Source organism: Netta rufina (genome assembly GCF_964035555.1).
Source record: "Netta rufina genome assembly, chromosome: 20".
In the NCBI taxonomy this organism is placed as follows: Eukaryota; Metazoa; Chordata; class Aves; order Anseriformes; family Anatidae; genus Netta; species Netta rufina.
The window spans coordinates 6,253,046-6,271,813 of NC_140144.1; the positions used below are offsets into that span (position 1 = coordinate 6,253,046).

The 18,768-nt window shown below is 62.9% G+C and overlaps 2 protein-coding genes across 3 annotated transcripts; one reads left to right on the forward strand and one right to left on the reverse strand.

Moving 5' to 3' along the window:
- Positions 1 to 34: 34 nt before the first annotated feature.
- Positions 35 to 4,655, forward strand: TOR2A (torsin family 2 member A; the record flags this gene model as incomplete). The annotated part of the gene is made up of 5 exons (XM_084299284.1): positions 35 to 173; positions 500 to 765; positions 1,841 to 2,016; positions 2,372 to 2,499; positions 3,058 to 4,655. 5 exons carry the CDS (start codon positions 35 to 37, stop codon positions 3,300 to 3,302), a joined length of 954 nt encoding a protein of 317 aa, XP_084155410.1. The 3' UTR covers positions 3,303 to 4,655.
- Positions 4,656 to 11,846: 7,191 nt separating this feature from the next.
- Positions 11,847 to 17,292, reverse strand: CERCAM (cerebral endothelial cell adhesion molecule). 2 transcript variants are annotated; one of them, XM_084298837.1, is made up of 12 exons: positions 17,206 to 17,292; positions 15,613 to 15,723; positions 15,144 to 15,261; positions 14,905 to 15,039; positions 14,623 to 14,827; positions 14,420 to 14,539; positions 14,213 to 14,289; positions 13,959 to 14,065; positions 13,734 to 13,866; positions 13,417 to 13,544; positions 13,144 to 13,347; positions 11,847 to 12,535 (listed from the first exon to the last, which is right to left on the reverse strand). In XM_084298837.1, the coding sequence occupies exons 2-12, from the start codon at positions 15,684 to 15,686 to the stop codon at positions 12,301 to 12,303; spliced, it is 1,536 nt and encodes a 511-aa protein (XP_084154963.1). In that variant the 5' UTR covers positions 15,687 to 15,723; positions 17,206 to 17,292; the 3' UTR covers positions 11,847 to 12,300. The 2 variants fall into 2 exon arrangements, with proteins under 2 accessions (XP_084154963.1, XP_084154962.1); XM_084298836.1 differs by lacking the exon at positions 17,206 to 17,292 and having other exon boundaries at positions 15,613 to 15,935.
- Positions 17,293 to 18,768: the final 1,476 nt, after the last annotated feature.

An 18,768-nucleotide genomic window follows, 5' to 3' on the forward strand; every position in this document is an offset into this window, starting at 1 on the left:
CGCTGGGAGTTGTAGTTCGGGTGCCGCCGCCGCCATGGCCCCCGCCGCTCTGGCGCTGGCCGTGGCCCTGCTGGGGGCCGCCCCCCCCGGCGCCGCCGCCGCCTGGGACCTGCGGGCGCTGCGCTGCGGCCTCTCGGCGGACTGCGAGTGCGGCTTCGGGACCGACCTGCGCGGTCAGGGGGTCGGGGGGCACCGGGGGGGGACCGGGGGGGGACAGGGAGGGGGCTCGGGGGGTTATGGGGGGGCCCGGAGAGGGGATCGGGGGGTCCCGGGGGGTCCCGGGGGGGACGCGGGGCAGGGGGAGGTCGGGGTGGGGCTGGGACACGGCCCCGCTGCTTGTGCCTGGGCGTGGATCTGTTAAAATCTCCATTTTCTGAATTTCCGGGTTTCCTGCAAAATGAATTTTCTGAAAACTCGTTTTCTGAATGCCTGGGTTCTCTCAATGCCTGGGTTCTCTCAATGCCTGGGTTCTCTCAACGCCACGTGGAACTCCCTTCAGGTCTGGAGTGCGACTTGGCCCTCAGCCTGGTGGGGCAGCCCCTGGTGCGGCAGCAGCTGATGAAGGGGCTGCAGCAGTTCCTGCACAGCCCGAGCCCCGCCAAGCCCCTGGTGCTGTCCTTCCACGGCTCCACGGGGACGGGCAAAACCTACGTCAGCTCCATGCTCGTCCGCCACCTCTTCCAGGGCGGGCTGGGCAGCCCCTACGTTCACCACTTCTCCCCCGTCGTGCACTTCCCCCACGCCGAGCACATCGAGCAGTACAAGGTAAGGCCTCTCAGCGCTGCTCGCTTCTCCTTTGGGCTTTGGTTACATCCTCAGCACGTACCCAGGCTGTTTTATAGTGAGCTGTAGTGGTACAGCCCTTTGCCAAGCAGCTCCATGAACCTCCTGAAGGATCCTCCAGCAGCTGGGATGTCCTCTGGCTGTTACCACTTTCGTTTTCCCCACAGCCGTCCTTGCTGCGATTGCGTTCTTATTCTTTAAATATTTACACAGCCCTCTGCGCACACAGAAGGGCCTCACTTTAGTGCCTTCCACCGAAAGTTCTCCCCTTGCTTTGCAAACAGCCGAAGAGCTGTGAAAGCCCCTGTGCTGCTCGGCTGTGTAATTCCTCCTCGCACAGCAAGCAGCTCCCGACCACCAGCTGAACCTGTGCCTCTTAAAGCTGAGGAAGGCAAGAAACCAAAACGTGAAGGTTTGCTAATGAAACCTCAGCGGAGCAGGGGAATTGGTGCACCCGAACGTTTTGTTTCTGGGTGTTTGGAGAAGTTATGGGTTCTTTTGTGTCCTCAGAAGAAATATGCTCAGTAAGGTAAAAGATCCTACTGGGTAAAATGCTTTAATTAAGAGCTACGCATGCCTCCAAGAGGCTTAGTGTGCATGGGGGGCTGGCATCTGCACCAAGGTAACTTCAGCCGTGGTGGAGAGAAGCAGAGCTCTTCTCCCTCAGTGCAGGCACACGGTTTTTGCACTATGAAAGGAGCTGGCAAAAAGCACGTCTCCCTTCTGGTGCTCAGTCACTGGGAACTCTGTGGATAGAGTGAAAGAGAATGTAGGGAACTGTAGGAGGCTGAACGCCCAGCTTTGGTTTGCTGCCTCCTTCACGCTGCTGCTTTAACTCTGCAACACGAGATCTACAGTGGGCTAACACTGCCGATACGTCGCTGTGCCAGCTCCAGAACAAAGGAGGCCCCCTCAGTGCTGCTGTTCCTGCTCTGAGGAGGTGGTGCAGTGCAGGGACAAGCTGCTTTCGGCACCCTCACCTCAGCCCTTGCTCGGGGGTAGCTTGTTCCTCCCTCAGTATCTCACCCCCTGACGGCTTGGTGGATGTTTTTCCTAGGAGAACCTGAAGCGCTGGATCCAGGGCAACTTGACGAGCTGCGGCCGGTCGGCCTTCCTCTTCGACGAGATGGACAAGATGCACCCGGGCCTGATCGACGTGATCATGCCCTTCCTGGGCCCCTCCTGGGTCGTGTATGGCACCAACTACCGCAAAGCGATCTTCATCTTCATCAGGTGAGAGGCGCCTCTGCGGCGCATGGGACGGTGCGGGGTGCTCAGCACCCTGCCCCTCAGTTGGGCAGGGGTCGCTGCCTGCCTCGCAGCCCGCTTTCACTTTGCTTTTCCTTCTCCCCGCACTCATCCTCTGCAAAAACAGAGACATTATTTCCTTCTGAACAGGCGAAATCGGAGAGCCTGAAAAAGCTTTCCTGTCCCTGTTATTTGGCTGCTGTTACAGGAGTCATTTCAGGGCGGGCAGGGGGCAAAGCTGGATTGAGCTCCTGCAGGCTGGAGGCTGTCGGCTGCCTCCTCTGTCCTGCAGCACCGCTTTCCTGGACACCGGGTAAGCCAGCGCCTTGTTCTTGTGCAGCAACGCAGGAGGGGAGCAGATCAACGAGATGACGCTGGATCTGTGGCGGGCCCACAGGGACCGGGAGGAGATCAGCCTGCAGGACGCAGAGTCAGCCATCTCCAAGGCCGTGTTTGAAAACCCTCAGAGTGAGTCCCTGGAAGTGTTGCTGGCGGGGAGCAGAGCCCAGCAGAGGGAGCCAGGCCCATGCCGCACAGCCACCGAGCTGCCTGGCACCTCCCAGGCAGACAGAAAGGGACAGGGATTTGGAGGGAAGGGAACTGCAGGCCCCTCAAGGTGTCCTGGCAGAGGGAAGGGATAGCCCAGCTCCCCAGGCCAGCAGACCTGTTAAGACTCTTAGCAAAGTTGTTTGGAGAAGATGTGTGCTCACAGCCGAGGGATGGCAGCCAGCACAGCACGCTCACAGAGAAGGGCCAGTCCCCGCTGCCTGCCTGCATCTCCTCGCTTTGAACTTGTCCCAGGGAGCAGAAATTAAGGCTGACCGCTAAATCCTACCAATTCCTGGAGAAAAAACAAATCTGTTTGGGGGAGGAGGGTTTAACAACTGGTCGGTTCCACTCCTTGTACCAAACCAGAGCAGATCTGTCCGCAGCTGAGTATTTTGGCTTCACACCAAGCAGCTCTTTGAATTCCAAGGACTGCTGACACTCTGAAGGTAAAACCTGTCTCCTCTTTTGCTTTTGCAGGTGGGTTCTGGAAATCCGGGATCATTAACGAACATCTCATTGATTTCATCGTGCCCTTCCTCCCCCTGAAGCGCCACCACGTGAAGCAGTGCGTCGTCAACGAACTCGTCCAGCAGGGCCTGGAAGTACGTCAGGACGTGGTCCAGGAGGTGGCTGACAGCATCCCCTACTTCCCAGAAGAAGAGAAAATATTTTCATCAACAGGCTGCAAAACAGTGGCCTCTCGGATCAGTTTTTTCTTCTAGCCACTGTCAGGGGCCTTGCTCAGCTCCATGAGGAACAAATACGGAGCTGTGGAGCTGCAGAGCCCAGGGCTGGCAGGATGAGGCCCAGGTAGCACAAGTGCTCTCCTGCTGATCTCCTCTCTCCAGCCCCAAGGATGCCACTGCAGGATGCAGCTGTGGGAGCCAGTGCAAGTGATGTGATTTAAAGCACTTTATGGATTTATCCTGTGGCCAGGTGAGGGTGGATACGACCAGCCTGGTGCACCGCCCAAACATCTGTGATGAAAAGGGGAAGATGCCAAGAGGGACCACGGCGTCAGGGAGGTTTCTCACCCTGCCGGCAGCACCAATCTGCAGCTTCCCCTCTTCTGGCAGCTACTGATATCCACTGCATCAAGATTCTGAGCCCCAAAAATATTTTTTAATACAGCATTTTAGCTTTTTTTCTTTTAACTTTTTAAGCGTGGCAGTACCTCAGTTCCTTGGTACAATGTGACAGCGTTGGCATTGACTTCTGCACCACCGGCTGGTGAACACCTTCAACACTGCAGCAAAGTTTTCTTCTCAAGGGATTTTTAGAGCCAACTTCTTTCCAGTTTCCTTTCACTGTGAATAGGTGCTGGTAGGGACCAGCTTCACCAGCAAGAAGCACGGGGTCATAATGAGGGAAATGTCAATGTCCAACCCGCCAAGAGCCCAGCTCTTCCTCGTCTCCCCGTCCATCTTTCCCCTGAGGTCCTGCAGCAAACCAGGGAAACAAAACGAAACACCAGACCTCGCCGTTGTTTTACTAGCTACAAAAAAAAAAAAAAGTTTGTGCCTAGCTCCAGGGGAGACTGTGGTGCTACAAATGGTTTGTAAAATTCCTTTTATTCAATATTGATTTCTACAGCAGACTGAGGAGTTGGTGCTATAAGCTGCTGAGCCTCTTTTACGTCTTTCTGCTGGTCAGACCTCGCAAACTTTGGCTGGGCCAGCTCTGCTGAGCTTCCTGGGGGCGCCACTTACGTGGGAACCTGAGGACAAGCGAGAGAAGAGCAGCACTCCGAGCTGTCAGGCATGGGGTGTGTGGCACTGCTGGCCTTTGTCTTGTGTTAATCTCTGCAGTTACTGGAGCACAGGTCAGAGGAACCAGAACCATTCAGTCTCTGGGAACAAAATTCTCGAGGGGTGGGTGAACGGGGAAATTCTGATGCTCCCCTCAGGCCCTGTGCTGAAACTGCCCGTGCTTGGGCCCATTCCAGCCTGCCTCCAGAGCCAGAGCTTGTGGGACAGCGACTGCAGGCACCACCCAGCTGTGGCCTGGGAGCTGGCCCACGGACAGGCTCAAACATCCTGCCTCTTTCAGAAACGTTGGGTGTTTCTAATTTTAAAATAAATCTTTTACGAAATAAATAGTTGGGGAAGAGTCGTTTACTTGGGTTCCTAATTGCAGCTATCGCAGGAGGACTTGGGAGACTTGCAGTTGTGTGGGCACGGCCGCCTGATGCAACAGCACTTCAGGGATTTGGTGGCCCAGAGATGATGTCTCTAATTAGGTGACTGGAAACAAGACAGGGGCCTTTCCCAGGGGAGAAGGAGAAGTGGCAGTGGCTGGCCCAGACGTTCCCTGCAGAGGAGCCAGCAGAGGTACAGGAACACCACGGGGCCTGTGCCACAGCTACGGGCAGCCCTTTTTCCCCTGTGCAGAGCACAGCTCTGTGTACAAGGCCACGTTCGCAGGACTTGTGCCAGAGCAGGAGGCAGAAGGCACACAGCACCTCGCTCCCCAGGGGGGTCACAGCAGAAGCTGCTGGGTGGCCGTGCAAGCACACAGCCAAGGCGAGGTGCTGGGTGGGTGCTGTGGTGTCCAAGCCCACAGCCTGCATCACAGGCTGGGTAAAGGCTGAGCCCCTGTGCCCTGGCAGCACACACAACTTGTCACCGCACTGACACCATGGGTAATTCAGCAGTTAGCTCTGAAGGCAGCTGAAATGGGCCCCAGTGCTCCAGAGCAAACAAAACTGCCACGCTCAGGGCTGAGCAAACCCCTCTGGGAGCAGGCAGTGCCAGCAGGCTGGCACCTGAGACAAACCTGCTCACCTACTGCTGTCACACCAGGCGTCATCGGCCAAAATTGTGGGTTCTGGAGGGTTCTGAAGCATTTTCTCCAAGGTTTCTTGGGTGAGGCGTCCGGTCTCACTCCTCAGGATAGGCTGCACAGTCGTTCTTGGAAAGAGGTGGTGTGTGAGGGAAAGGATCTGCAGCGGCAACAAGACAAGACCTGGGTGTCCTCCTGATGTACCAGCACGCACGGAAAAGCTTTCCCCTGCAGCCAAACACCTGCCTTGTGCCACCAGCAAAGGACCTGGCAGCCTCCCCAGGACCTGCCCCGACAGGGAGCCCGTTTTTGTTTTGGTTTTCCATAAAGAAGCCCCTGATCTATTGAGCAGTGCTGCTGCCCCACTAAGTGCCACGCTTGGCAACAGCAGTGTGGGGACATGCTCCCCTCATCGCAGCCAGCTGCAGGAGGGCTTCTGCCTTGTGTTAAGTTCAAAGAAACAGGAAAATAAAAATGATGAGAAGGAAAAAGCCCTGCCCAATGGCTCTACCACAGAACTGCTGTAACAGCCAGGCTGTAACCACTGCTGCTTGGCTTGGACCTGTACCCCAGCAGGACCCCTGACCCCCAACTCATGTTTCTTGGTGCCAGCTGCTGGCCCTGACGCAGAGCACAAACACCAGGCTTGTCCCAAACCACCAGGCACAGGCACTGCAGCTGAGGCAGCAAGCCAGTGACTGCCTGTTCCCCGAGCAGGGCAGCGGGGAGCAGCAGCAGGGCCGTACCTCGCTGTCTGTAGGGTCCAGCTGCAGGCTCTGCAAGGTGTCCTCCCTCATGCTCTGCACCTTCTGTGGGCACAGGCGGGCCTGGTGCAGGTGGTGCAGAGCTTCCTTGGGGTCGTGCTCAATGGTAGCAGAGAAATGAGCCTCTGCCTGCTGGTACCACCTGCAAGGGGACAGGAGCACACACAGGGCTCTCCGCAGGCCCTCAGGAAGCTGCACCAACCTCCTGCTCACCTCGCCGCCACGTCCCGACGACCCAACTCGTGCAGCGCCGCCGCAACACGTCGCTGCACACCGAGGTTCCCTGGGCTCAGCTCCAGTGCCTGCTGGTAATCCGCCAGCGCGTGGGCCAGCTCCCCCAGGCGAAGGAAGCAGTCTGCAACGAAGCCGTGCCGGCGTCTCAGTGACCCGGAGCAGCTGGAGGCTGGCTGCTGCCCTGGGCCTTTGCCTGGAGCTCTCCATGCTGGTGGGAAACGCATGCCTCGTGTTCAGCCCACCCCAGGTTTCAGCATCGTTAGGCAAAAGCTCTGCGGCCACCAGGAGAAGCAGCCCGGTATGGGAGAGGGCAGCAGATCCCAGCCCTGTCCCTGAACAGATCTTGTGGGGAGGGAGCAGCACAGCCAGTGGTAAATCCTCACTCCTGGTCCTCTCCCCACTGCTGAAACAGTAAAGGCACCCCTGAGGGGCACAGAGATCTTGTCTGGGAACTGGGATCAGGATCAAGAGAGAACCCAGGAGGAACCCAAGAGAACTACCAGCTTCAGCCACCAGTCCCTAACACAGGACCCCAGAGCAGGGCCTTTCCCTGCATGCACTGTGTAGGTACAAGCTGCTGCTCTTTGACACCCCAGCCCTATCCCCGAGCCCCCGTTCTTGCCCTGGGGACCCTGCTTTGACCCCCACTTGCCTCCTCTGTTGACATAGAGCCCCTCCTCTGTCCTCTCATCTCGCAGAGCCTTGCCAAGGAGCATCACAGCCTCATCGAGCCGGCCCCGGGCATAGCAGAGCACGGCACGGTCGTTGTAGGTGAGCGCCAGCTGCCGCCGAGCCTCCTGAGCCTCCGGGCCCTCGTCGGCACACAGCTGCCTCGCCTTGGCCAAGTCCTTTAAGGCTGCACCGAAGTCCTTCAGCCGTCGGAGGAGGGCCCCCCTGCGACACAGGGACAGAGAAATGAAGACTCGGACACCAGCGGGGCCAACTGGCTGCAGTAACACGTCCGCCACCTGAGGGTGAAGAATTCAGCAGCCAAGGGGTTGGTCTCAATGGCAAAGCTGATCCTGAGCAGGGCCCCACGCAGGTCCCCGCGCAGAGCCTTCGACACTGCCTCAGCCTTGGCCTCCAGGCCTCGCCTCCGCAGCCTCTGCCGCAGCGCCTGGGCGGCTCCGTGCTGCGGGTCCAGCTCCAGGGCCCGCTGGATGTCCTGGTGGCACAGGGACAGCTGCCCGGGAGGCCGGGATCCCTCAGGACCTGGAGCTTCCATCTGCATCCCCCGCCTCCAGGAGGAGCAGCCAGGATCCCTCGGGGACCGGAGCGGCCGTACCTGCCCCAAGTGCTCGTAGAAGGAGGCACGCAGCACGTACAAGTCAGGGTTCCTCGCATCCTCCGCCAGGTCTCTGTTGAGCATCCGGAGGCACTCGGGGAACTTGTTGAGGGCAGCAAGGCACAAGATGCTGCAAGAGGAGAGGGGCATAGTTGGCAGGGAGCCCACGGCAGGACCAGCGCGGCTGAACAGCCTTGTGCTGCTTCACCTCCTCCTGCGAAACACCCTGCGGTGGGGCTGCAGCTCAGCTGCTCGCGTAAAGGACTCCAGGGCCTCGCTGTAGAGCTCCTGGTCCAGCAGACATCGTCCCTGCAGGGCAAGCCTGTCAGCGTGGCCACAGGGCAGGGCTGCAGGCAGGGAGGACGGAGTGGTAGCTCACCTGTAGGTCAAGGACAAGGGCTAAGCGAGCCAGGCAGTGCTGCTCCCGTGCAGGTCCCAATGCGAGCACCTTCCTGAGGTTCAGAGCGGCCGACTGGAAGTCGCAGAGCTGGAGGAAAGCCTCTGCCCGCTGCTCGTACAGCTCTGCCTGCACCACAGACACCCTCAGCCCTTGCTGCCCACGACCCAGCAATACTCAAGCTCCCCAGGATCAGCCTGGCAAGAGGCTAATGCCACAGTTTCACATCCTGAAACCAGATGCTGGTGTTGCTGGTGTTACTGGTGTTACAGCCAGCCTTCATAACACTGCCTCCCCTTCCCCAGCATGTCCCCAGCCCCCTGGGACCCACTACCCGCTGCGGATCCAGGCGGATGGCTTTTGTGTAGCAGATGACGGCTTCCTCCCACTGGCCGCAGGAGGAGAACTCCAGCCCTTTCTGCCAGCTGCGGGGAGGAAGAGAGCCATGAGCTGGGCCCAGGCTCTCGCTGCCAAACGTGGGAGCTTGTGGAGCCCATCAGGACCCGAAGGGAGCTCAGCTCCAAAGGCAGAGCTGAGACACACACAGGGCTGGAGGGCGGCTGGGGGGATGTTGAGGACCGTGTACCCCGCACGCTCCTGCCCACGCAGAGTGCTGCTGAAGGCAGTTAGAGCAGGTAACGGGTACCGGGTGCCCCAGGCGTGACCATGTTCGGAGGCAGAGCAGCCCCAGCACTTACTGCTCCCGCATCCTGCCCTGCACAACCGCGCCGAAGGGCCCCGCTTCCCTGGGGCGCTCGATGCTGCGCAGGCAGTGGCTGGACCCGAAGATCCTCTGCAGAGCCCTCTCCCTGCCGGCCTCCAGCTGCTCCTCAGGCACTGCTGTCACAAACAGCTCCCCAGCAGCCATCTCTGCGTCCCCCTGCAGCAGCACACAGCTCCCTGCAGCCCTCCTCTGCCCCACAGCCCCTCCTGAGCATCCCCCCCCAGCCAGCATCCTGGGGGGCACCCCAGCCACGGCCAAAGCTGGGAGGAAGGAGGAAGGCAGAAGGGACAGGGAAGGGTCCCTCCGTACCCCCAGGGCTGTGGAGGAGGCAGCATGGAGGAGCCCAGCCCGACCCCACGATGCCGCCCCCCGCCCACAACCACGATGGCTGCGGTGCCCGGGAGCAAGATGGCTGCCCCCTCCCCTCCCCCCAACAAGATGGCGCCGGGGAGGTGCCCTGTGAGGGGGCGGCTGGCCTCAGGGCACGTGCCTGCGGAGAGGGGCTCAGCATCCACCCGTGGCCCGGTGCTTGCAGCATAATGTGGGGGATTTTGTCCTTTTACCCCACGGGGACATGATGGGGTCTAGCCCTGTGTTGGTGCTGTGCAGTGGGAGGGGGTCCTGGCGGGACAGGTGCTGTCCCCTCCTCAGTGCAGGGCTCGTCGTCCCCAGCTCCCATTCCCCCCTCTGCTGCTGACAAGTCCCTGCTCCCCTCTCTCCCCTTTTCCTCTCCCTCTTTTCTCCTTTGCCCTCTTCCTCCCGCCTCCCCAAGGCAGACGGTGTTTTGGCAGGGCGGCGGACATGGAAACAAGCAGCTCTCGCGGCCCCGCCAGGCTTGGCAGGAGCCCGCTGTCCTGGCGCAGCCCAGCACAAACCTCGGCCAGCCTCATGTTTCTTGGAGCTGGGCCCCACACACCCAGGGAAGGCATGGGGGCCGCTCCTCATGGCCCAGCACCATCCCCTCGCCCTTCAGCTGCCTGTTTGGGACCAGTGCTGGCAGCTCCATGTCTGCCAGGCACCCTAGTACTCAGGTGCCATCGGAGTCTGTCCCCACGATGGCAGTCCCAGTGCTGCAAGGGGTGGCCCGTGAAGGTGGCTGCAGCTCTAAGGGTTTCTTGTTGGAAGCCCTTAGGGAGGTTCTGGGGGAAATTGGGTGCACCCGGAGAGCTGCAGGGCCAAACTGGAGCACATGGCAGGGACAATTGGGACAACATACAGAAGGGATCTGAGCAGAGACATGAACAGGAGGAAGGCAGGAGACCCTTTTTAGTTGTTTTGCCAGCCAGCCCTTCTGACAGCACCAAGATATCGCCACCTTCTGCCCCGTCATGACTGTAGGGTGGCTGGGCAGGGGCTGCTGCCTCCTGGGTCCCTCCCTGAGGTCCCTGCTGGTGGCTTTAGCCTCACGCAGCGCTTTCCAAACATCACCTTCCCATCCTCACCTGCATGTTCCCTGCTTCGTGGATGCGCGGATGCACTGCGGCAGCGTGTCCCAGCACCGTGTGTCATGGAAAGCCAGAGCTGCCTGGAATTTCCTAGCTCACCAGCTCATGAGGTCTGCGCCCACTGAGCTGGAGCAAGCAGTGGGGAGGTTGAGGGACCGTCATAGTTTCTGAGTTAGGGTTTTTGTGCCAAAATTGGAGTTTTTGAAAGCTGGAGGAACTCTGGCTCCTCCTGGCCAGCCCCGTTACAGGTCCCTTGCCAGAGCGGGCAGCCCAGGGAATGGCTTCTCCCCACCACCACCACTCCAGCATCCCAAAGGCCCTGGGCTCTCCTTGGCACGTCCTGCCTGCCCTACAAGCCCTGAGAGCACGGTGGCTCCTTGCCTGCATCCCAGCGGGCACTGGAACATGTCCCAGGACCCTTGCTGTGCCACGTGTACCACAGCACTGCTGCTGCTTCCTTCAGCTGCTCCAGCTGGCAAAAGACCTTCACCCTCTCCATCTGCAGCTCCCAGCCAAGAGCTCCTCAAGCTGCAAGGTCTTCAGCGAGGTTACCTGCAGCCAAGGGACAGGCAATGTGGCAAAGGCGTCCCCAGCCTCCCATCAGCTCTCCATCCTGCCACAGCACCCATGCACGTACTGTCTGGGACCCTGTGACTGCAGACTGCACGTGGCCATGTCCTGCTCCCTGTTCTCCAGGGATCCACTGGGATCTTCAGGCCCTCTGTGACCTCCTGGAGCTGCAGGAGGCCCCTGGTGTAGCTGTTCACCCTGCCCTGAATCACACTTTCCTGGATCGTTATTTTGGTGGCTTCAGACATCCTGCTGTGGGGCTCACTTGCCACCTCCCCACCACCTCCATCAGGCTGGGGGGCTGACAGGGAGCTCACGTCTCCCCAAACTCACCCGGACTATAGTTAGTTGAAGCATTTTTAAGAAACTTGCTCCTCCACCTCAGTTTTCAACCAAACATTGCCCTGCAGAGCATTTACCCGCTCCAGGGAGCTGAGGTTTCACACCAAACAAGCTCAGGCTCTTGAAAAGCAAACACCCTCCTCCAAATCTGGCCACAAACTTGACAAATGCCAGAGCCCAGCAGGACTCAGCTGCACATCCCGGTGCTCAAGCTGGTGTCAGGTCTTCAGTCCAAAGGTCAAAACCTCCACTGAGAGCATCGGCGCAAACGAGGGAAGTCATTTTCATCGGCGGTACCTGGGGAGAGCAGAGCTCCGCAGGAATGGGTCCTCCTGGCTGCCTCCCACCGCCAGCCCCAGGGGGACAGCGATGCACAGGGCCACCAGCATCACTGACCGGCACCCACCGAGGGTCGGAGCACACCGATGGCTGCCAAGGAGGGATGGGGCTCTCCCCCTGCAGCTCTGGTTTGCTAGAAGGGGCTTTTCCCCATGCCCCTGCCCCACAGAAGTACCCTGATCAGCACACCACATTGGTACAAACTGGGTCCTCTGTTGGGTCCAGCCTTCACCCCAGGCCTGGTCCTGCCCCAGGAGCACACAGCTCCATTCCCTATCTCTCACCCCCCTTTTCCCCCATTTCTCCTTTTTCCCTGTTTCCAAAGCAATCACCCCAAAGCACAGCCAGGGCAGGCTCCGGGATGTGATGCGGGGCAGTGCTGCCCAGCACAGCCAGCAGCCGGGCACGTCAGCTCCAAACAGTCTGGTTTAATCCTCCCTGGGCTTCAGCCCAGACGCAGCACAGGTGAGGGACAGGCCCGGTGGGTGGCAGGAGGCCTTCCCCCTTCCTCCCACACCTGCGAATCCACATGAGATGTCCAAAAAAACAGAAGTTTGCACCATTCGGGACAGCGCTGGCAAACCAGGAAAATACATCCCCAGCAGAGCAGTCCAGCAGCCCCTCTGCCCAGCTGGGCACCGGCTCTCCGAGAGCCCTGGGGATAAATCCCACCTTGGGGCACCAGCGATGCTCCCCACGGAGTCCCGACGCCTGGTCCCTCGGGGAAAAGCAGCGAGCATCCCTGCAGGTCCAGGCAGGAGCAACTGTGAGCAACCCAATGTTTTCATGCCGGGCTGGCAGGGGGTCTGGCTGCCCCCGGGGAGGCTCATCCAGCAACCTCAGAGCTCATCATGGGCAGAGGAGCGCAGGTAGCCCCCGCCGCCCCGCGGGTCCCTCAGGGTTTTCCGTGAGCCCGTCCAGCCCGTCTGCTTGGAGTCATCGTCCCAGATGGTGGAGGTCTCGGTGTCGCTCAGCCAGTTGCTGTCGCCGGCGTAGTGGGTGGGATAAACCAGGAGGGGGTGAGCCGAGAACACCAGCAGGTCCCGCGGGGAGAAGTGCCGCTTGTAGTCCTCGCTGGGGAGAGCGGGAGGAGAGAGGCTCGCACACAGAGCAGGGCTGGAAAAGCCGTGCTGGGGAAGCCACCGCGTGGGGAGGGACAGCGGGTAGTGGGGATGGGCACAGACACTGCGTGCTCAGAGAGCTCTGGGTGCTGGGGGGCTCCTCGCAGCTCCCCATCCACATCCAGAGCACCGTCCACCTTTCACCCTCACATCTCTCCATTTTGATGTCCTGCTCTCTGCTTTTCCCACCCCATCTCCCCAGGGTCACCCCCGGTGCTCCCCCTGACCCCCAGCTGCCTCCCCCCACCCCACCACTGCCCCCAGCCTGGGATGCGGGGCAGGGAGGTTCCCCCAACGGGGCCGAGACCCCTGTGCGGGGCCAGCACCGTGCCCCAGCTCCGTCCCCGCCACCCCCCCACGCTGGCCAAGGGCCATTTTCCAGCGGCCGGCAGCCAGGCGGCGGCTGGGGGGGAATGAGCTCATGCTGCAGATGTTTTCCTCCAGCATGAGCAACGCCAGGGGGAGGACGGGGAGGGGGGACGGTGACGACGGAGAAGAAACACATGTTCCCACAGCGGCACGGCCCCACAGCCTCCCCGAAATCCCCCCCCTGCTCCTTACTTGGGGTGCTTGTCGTACATGATGGGCAGGAACTCGTCCACCGGCAGCATTTTGGAGAGGGGCTCGGCGGCCAGCAGCTTCTGCGCCCCGCGGTGGGAGATGGCGTAGGCCAGCGTCCAGTACGAGTACCCGGCCACCACCAGGTTCCGCACACCCTCCACGGGCGCCTCGTCCTCCGCGTTCACCTGCTTCCTCCCCAGGTAGCTGCAGGGCGAGCGGTCAGAGCCAGCCCCGTGTGTCCCCCCCTTGTCATCCCCCCCTCCCGGCACCTACATGAGGTCCCAGTCCTGCTGCGCCCCCTCCAGCTCCTCCATCAGGCGCCGCAGCCGTGCCGGGAAGGAGACCTCGAAGCGCACGTCGTCCTCGAACACCACCGAGCGCTCCAGGCCCCGGGACACGATCTGCAGGGAGGGCACAGCGCTGTGAACACGCCCCAGCACCACACTGGGCCATACTGGGCCGTACTGGGCCTGCTCACCCTGCAGGAAAAACCCTCTCCCTGTGGCTCCGGACAGCTGGTGCTGCACACGGGGTCTCTGCCCGGTGCTGGTGCCCCCCCCAGTCCTGGTGTCCCCCCCCCGGTCCCGTACCTCCTTCCAGATGCTGTAATGGCTGAGGAAGCAGCCGACTTCACCCTTGGTCAGCGTGCGGCCAGAGAAGGGGTCGTAGTACTCCGGGAGCATGTCCACACCCAGCACCTTGATGTCGCTGCTGTTGAGGGTGCTGCAAGGCATGGGGTCGCATTACCGAGGTGTCCCAACCCCCCAAAACGCAGCCCCCTCCCCAGGGTGACAGAGGTGGCCCCGCACAGTCACCTCCCGTCCACGGCGTCCACCACGCGCGCGGCGATCTCCAGCTCTCGCAGGGACGCCAGCATCCGCTGCCGCCGGTCCGGCCGCCGCACCAGGTTGATGAGGAAGATCTGGGGAGGAAGAGGAGAGCCCCACGGGGTGTGGGGGGGGACATCACCGTGGGGACAGGGGCTTGGCTGAACGCCGTGGTGGTGGGGAGCAGCACATGGTGAAGGAGGGATGGAGGGGAGGCACGGGGGGGGCTGCTGGGCACTTACCTCATCAAAACCCATTTTAGTGAGAGGCTTGGGGGGGACCGAAATGTGCCTGGAGCGCTGCATGGGGGGGCCGTCCACTGCCAAGAGGTGGGAAATCCCTTCAATGGAGCCCGGACCCCTCTGGCAGGGACCCAGGGCTGACGGCCCCACATGGGGGCAACACCAGGACCCCTCACCCTGCGCCACCGGGACCCCCCCAGCGCTCACCCATGGCCTCCAGCGTGAGATGCACGAAGTTGACGCGCTCGTCCTCCAGCGTCTGGTGGGCCTTCACCGGGACGTTGATGTAGCCAAAACGCTGCTGGTTGCACACGTGGACCTCAGCGCCTGCAGGACCACAGCAGAGGGGGGTGAACACCACAGAACCCGGCCCCCGAACCCCCTCTCTCTCACCCTCCCCAATCCCTCACCCGCCTCCTGGCAGGAGTAGGCGAAGACGATGATATCGTCGAAGGCCCAGGTGTAGTTGGGGTGAGGCGGGTAGAAGGCCAGCCGCGCCGCCTCCTCCTTCCGCAGGTCGATCAGGAAGGTGGCGTACACCATGGGCACGGCGAAGCAGCCCCGGCGCTGCCGGTTCTTGGTGGGGAAGTAGTCGGCCGTCCGGCGGTAGTAGCCCTGCGGCACAGCGCGCTGAGGGCGGCGGGGCGCGGGGCACGCAGCGGGGCGGCCCCCCGGGGGTGTCGGGGGCGTACCTGGGGCGTTATCCCGCACCAGAAGTTGGAGTAGAAGGTCTGCGAGTCCAGCATGGGGGCCACCACCGACTTGTTCTGCGCCATGAGGAACTTGAGGGTCTGGTTGTTGGTCAGGATGCTGTCCGTGTCCACGTACTATGGGGCACAATGCAGGGGCTGGAGGCGCGGGGATGCCCGCCCGGCCACGACTCCTCCCGCGCCCTATATGCACGGTGCCCCCCGTGCTCCTCCTGCCCTACCAGGATGTAATGCGCCCGCTGCTCCCGGGCGTAGCTCAGGGCCTCCTGCTTGAGCCTCATGAGGTTCTCGTAGCGTTTGTCGCTCCAGTGCTTGGGGCCGAGCTCGTCGGGGTAGGCGCTGAGCGAGGGGGGAGGAAGGCGGGGGTTAACGGGGACGCACAGACTCGGTGCAGGCTCCGCGTGCCGGCCGGCTGAGTCAGCCCACGGCTGCTGCTGGCAGCCACCCCAGGTCTGCAGCGGGATCCCCATGGGGCCGGCGGGGCCGTGGAGCCCCACAAGCACGGGACGGGGCTGTGCCGCCGCTCGGAGCTGCCCCGAACCCAGCCGGGGAGGACAACAGAGCAACCCTCCGCACAGAGCCCTGCCAGCACCCCGCATCCAAGGGGCAGCTGGAAGGAAAAAGGGGTTCAAACCCCAAGAAGAGGCTGTGGGGTCGCTCATAGCCTGGCCCCGTGCCTCCCAGCCTCACCTGGGCCCCTCCGCCTCCTTCCACACCACCGAGTGATAATCCCTGCCCACCGCCACCAGCCACTCGCGCAGCATCGCCGTGGTGTTGTCCGAGTTGTGGTCCGTCGCGCACCTGGAGGGGGGCACGTCAGCCCCGCAGGGAAAAAAAAACAAAACAACAAAACCCTTCCCTGTGCTATAAAAACCGCCAGCCCCGCGAGGCCGGGGCAGAGAAGGAGGGGAGCGGGGCTCGCTCGGAGAGGCACCGTGTAATTTGAAGGAACCAAAGCTGCACTCGCAGCAGGAAGGCAAACGGGTCATTTCTTCCCCGACTCTGCCCCGCCAGCACGGGCTGTCCCGCGGCTCTCGCTTGCCCTCAGACCCTGTTCTTGCAGCCCGAAATCGGCTTTGCCTTTCCTGGCCCCGTAGCTGTGGCTCCTACCCCTCTGCACCCCGCTGCGCCCCTCTGCACCCCCTCCCCAAAGCTTCCCCCCCGCCACACACAGACCCCATCCCCAAAACGATGCCCGGGGGCAACCCACTGGGACGGGGCTGAGCTCCACATCACAGCGGTGCCACCCCCATGCTCCTCGCCCCCCTCACCCCACTGCAGAGCCCCCAAGCTGCCCCCCAGGCCCTGGCACCGCAGGGACCCCGAGGACACGGGGGGAAGGCAAGGCCTGGCCCCGCACAGCTCCGGCAGCGCCTGCCACAGACATCGGGTCCGGGGAGGCTCCAGGGGTGGCACAGCGAAGGTGACAGCCCCCCAGCTCCCCCCCAACACAGCCTCCCCCCAAAAAAAACCCTCCCTGGCCAGCCCCTGCCTCGTTGCCCATAAAAGCAGCTGGGGGAAAGTTTCCAGCGAGCTCGGGCAAGCGGCGGCTGCGACAGAGCGGGGAAGGGAAGGGACGGGGGCGCCTCTCCCACCCCACCGGCACGGTAAAAGGGGTTTGGGGGGGCTGTGTGTGGGGGTGGGGGGACGGGGACAGGCTCAGTAGGGAGGGGGAGGCAGCGTCTGTCCCTGGGGATGTGGAGAGCCCCCCAAACCCGGGGTGCCCCTCCCTCGGCAGCCCCACAGCTCTGGGAGGGGGGCAGTGGGGGTCTCTGCCCCTCGCTGCAGGCTGTGCCCCCCCCCCCAGCCCCTGGTACCCCAGCCAGGGCAGAGCCCCCCGCACAGCCCCAGCCCCTCTGGTTACCCGCAGGGTCCCTGCTGCCTGCCACAAACGGGGGGGGGCAGTCCCCAGGTTCCCACTCCCCAAATCTCTGCCCCCCCCCCCCAGGGGCTCCCACTCCTCCAGGATCCCATTACCCTCTCCCTTATCCCCCCCAGGGCCCCCATTCTCCCCACTCACCCCATATTCCCCACGCACCCCATTCCCCCCCTTCACCCCCACACCTCCCAGAGCCCCCCCAATCCCCTAAAGCCCCCCCAACCACCCCAGACCCCCTTTACTCCCCCCACATCCCCCCATCCCACCACCCTCCCCCTCCCCGGAGACCCCCCCGCACCCACCCACCCCCTTTCCCCCCAACACCCCCATTTCCCCCCAAACCCCCCATTGCTCCCCAGACCCCAAACTCCCCGGGGGGGGGGTCCCGGCGCCCCCCCCCTCACCACAGCGCGATGCTCGCCGGGGGGAAATCCAAGCGCTCCAGTGCGCCCAGGCAGTGCGGCAGCGAGTGCTGCGCGTTGCGCGCCAGCAGGGCGAGCACCACCCGGGGGGGTTCGGGGTCCGGGGGGGTCCCGGTGCCGGGGGGGGTCCCGCTGGAGGTGCCGGTGGCCAGCAGCAGCAGCAGGGCTCGCAGCAGCCCCATGGCGGAGCGGCGGCGGCGGGCGGGGAAGGGGCGGGCTCCGCGCCCGGGTTGGGACCCGCCGAGCTCCGCGCACCCCCCGCCCCCGGCCCGGCCCCTGCACGGACCCCCCCCCACCCTCCCCCTCGCTGCCACCACCGCCCCGGAGCAGGAGGAGGAGGAGGAGGAGGAATAAGGGGGCTACAGGGCCGAGGGGACGCCCCCCCCCACCACCACCACCCGGGGAGGGGGGCGCTTTGTTAGATATTGTGGGGAAATAAAGCCGGCATCCCAAAGCCCCCCCCAAAGCCCCCCGGTGGGGTGAGAGCCAGGCACGGGATGGCAGCCCCCAGGAGGTGCCCCCCGTGCCCCTTCTCACCCCCCCGTGCCCCTTTGCACCCCCCCGTGTGCCCCCACCCTGCGATTTCCACTCGTGTCCTGCTGCAGGGGGCGAGGGGCTGGTGGCCACAAGGGGTCCGTGGCTAGTGGGGCTCAGCCACCCCCTGCCCACGGGTGGCCGAGGGGTTTGGCCCCACTGAGCCCCCCCAGCAGCAGGTCCCGGGGCCTTTGCAACGTGTCCGAGCTGCCGGACTTTGGGACATTTGGCCAGAAATTCCCTATAACCAACCTCCGGCCCCATAAATACCGGCCGGTACCCACAGCGAGCGTGGCCGGGGAGAGGCCGTGTCCTGGGGAGAAAGTGGCCACCCCGGCGGTGCTGGGCACCCCTCGGGATGGTGTTCCCAGTGCTCCCAGTGCCCCCAGTACTGGGAAGGGACCGGGGGCGCGTTGCCAAACCTGCAGGCCCACCCCACATCCCGGCCGGGTGTCCACTCCCTGCGCCTCCATCCTGCTGGGATTCTGGCACCTCCGAAATGTGGCCGGGAGGGCGAAGCTGTCCCACAGCACCTGGAACAAGGACAGGGGAGAAAATTACCCGGGGGGGGGGGGACACTGGGAGCACGGGGACACCCCATAACGGGCAGAAAGGGAGCAAAAATACCTCTACACCCCGAGCTCAGACAAGTATTTTGGGGACGGGGTCGGTCAGGGAGGCTCAGGGCGCTCTGCAGAGACATGGGGAGGGCTGCGGGACCCCAAAACCCGGCCGCACAGCGGGGGACACCCCGAAACCCCGCAGCAGGGTCCCCGGGCAGGACGAGGTCCCCGCAGCCGCCGGGTCCCGACTCCAGCAGCGCGGCCGCTGCTGCCACCTCCCGGCCCCGCGGGGACGAACCGGGACGGGCCCGGCCGGGGGGGGCGCGGGGACCGGGGGGGGATGCGGGGCCGTGCCTGCAGCCTGACAGGGGGCAGCCCTGTAGTCCTGCGTCCCTTTATTCCTGCACCCCTTTACTCCTGCGTCCCTGCACCCCTCCACTCCTGCGTC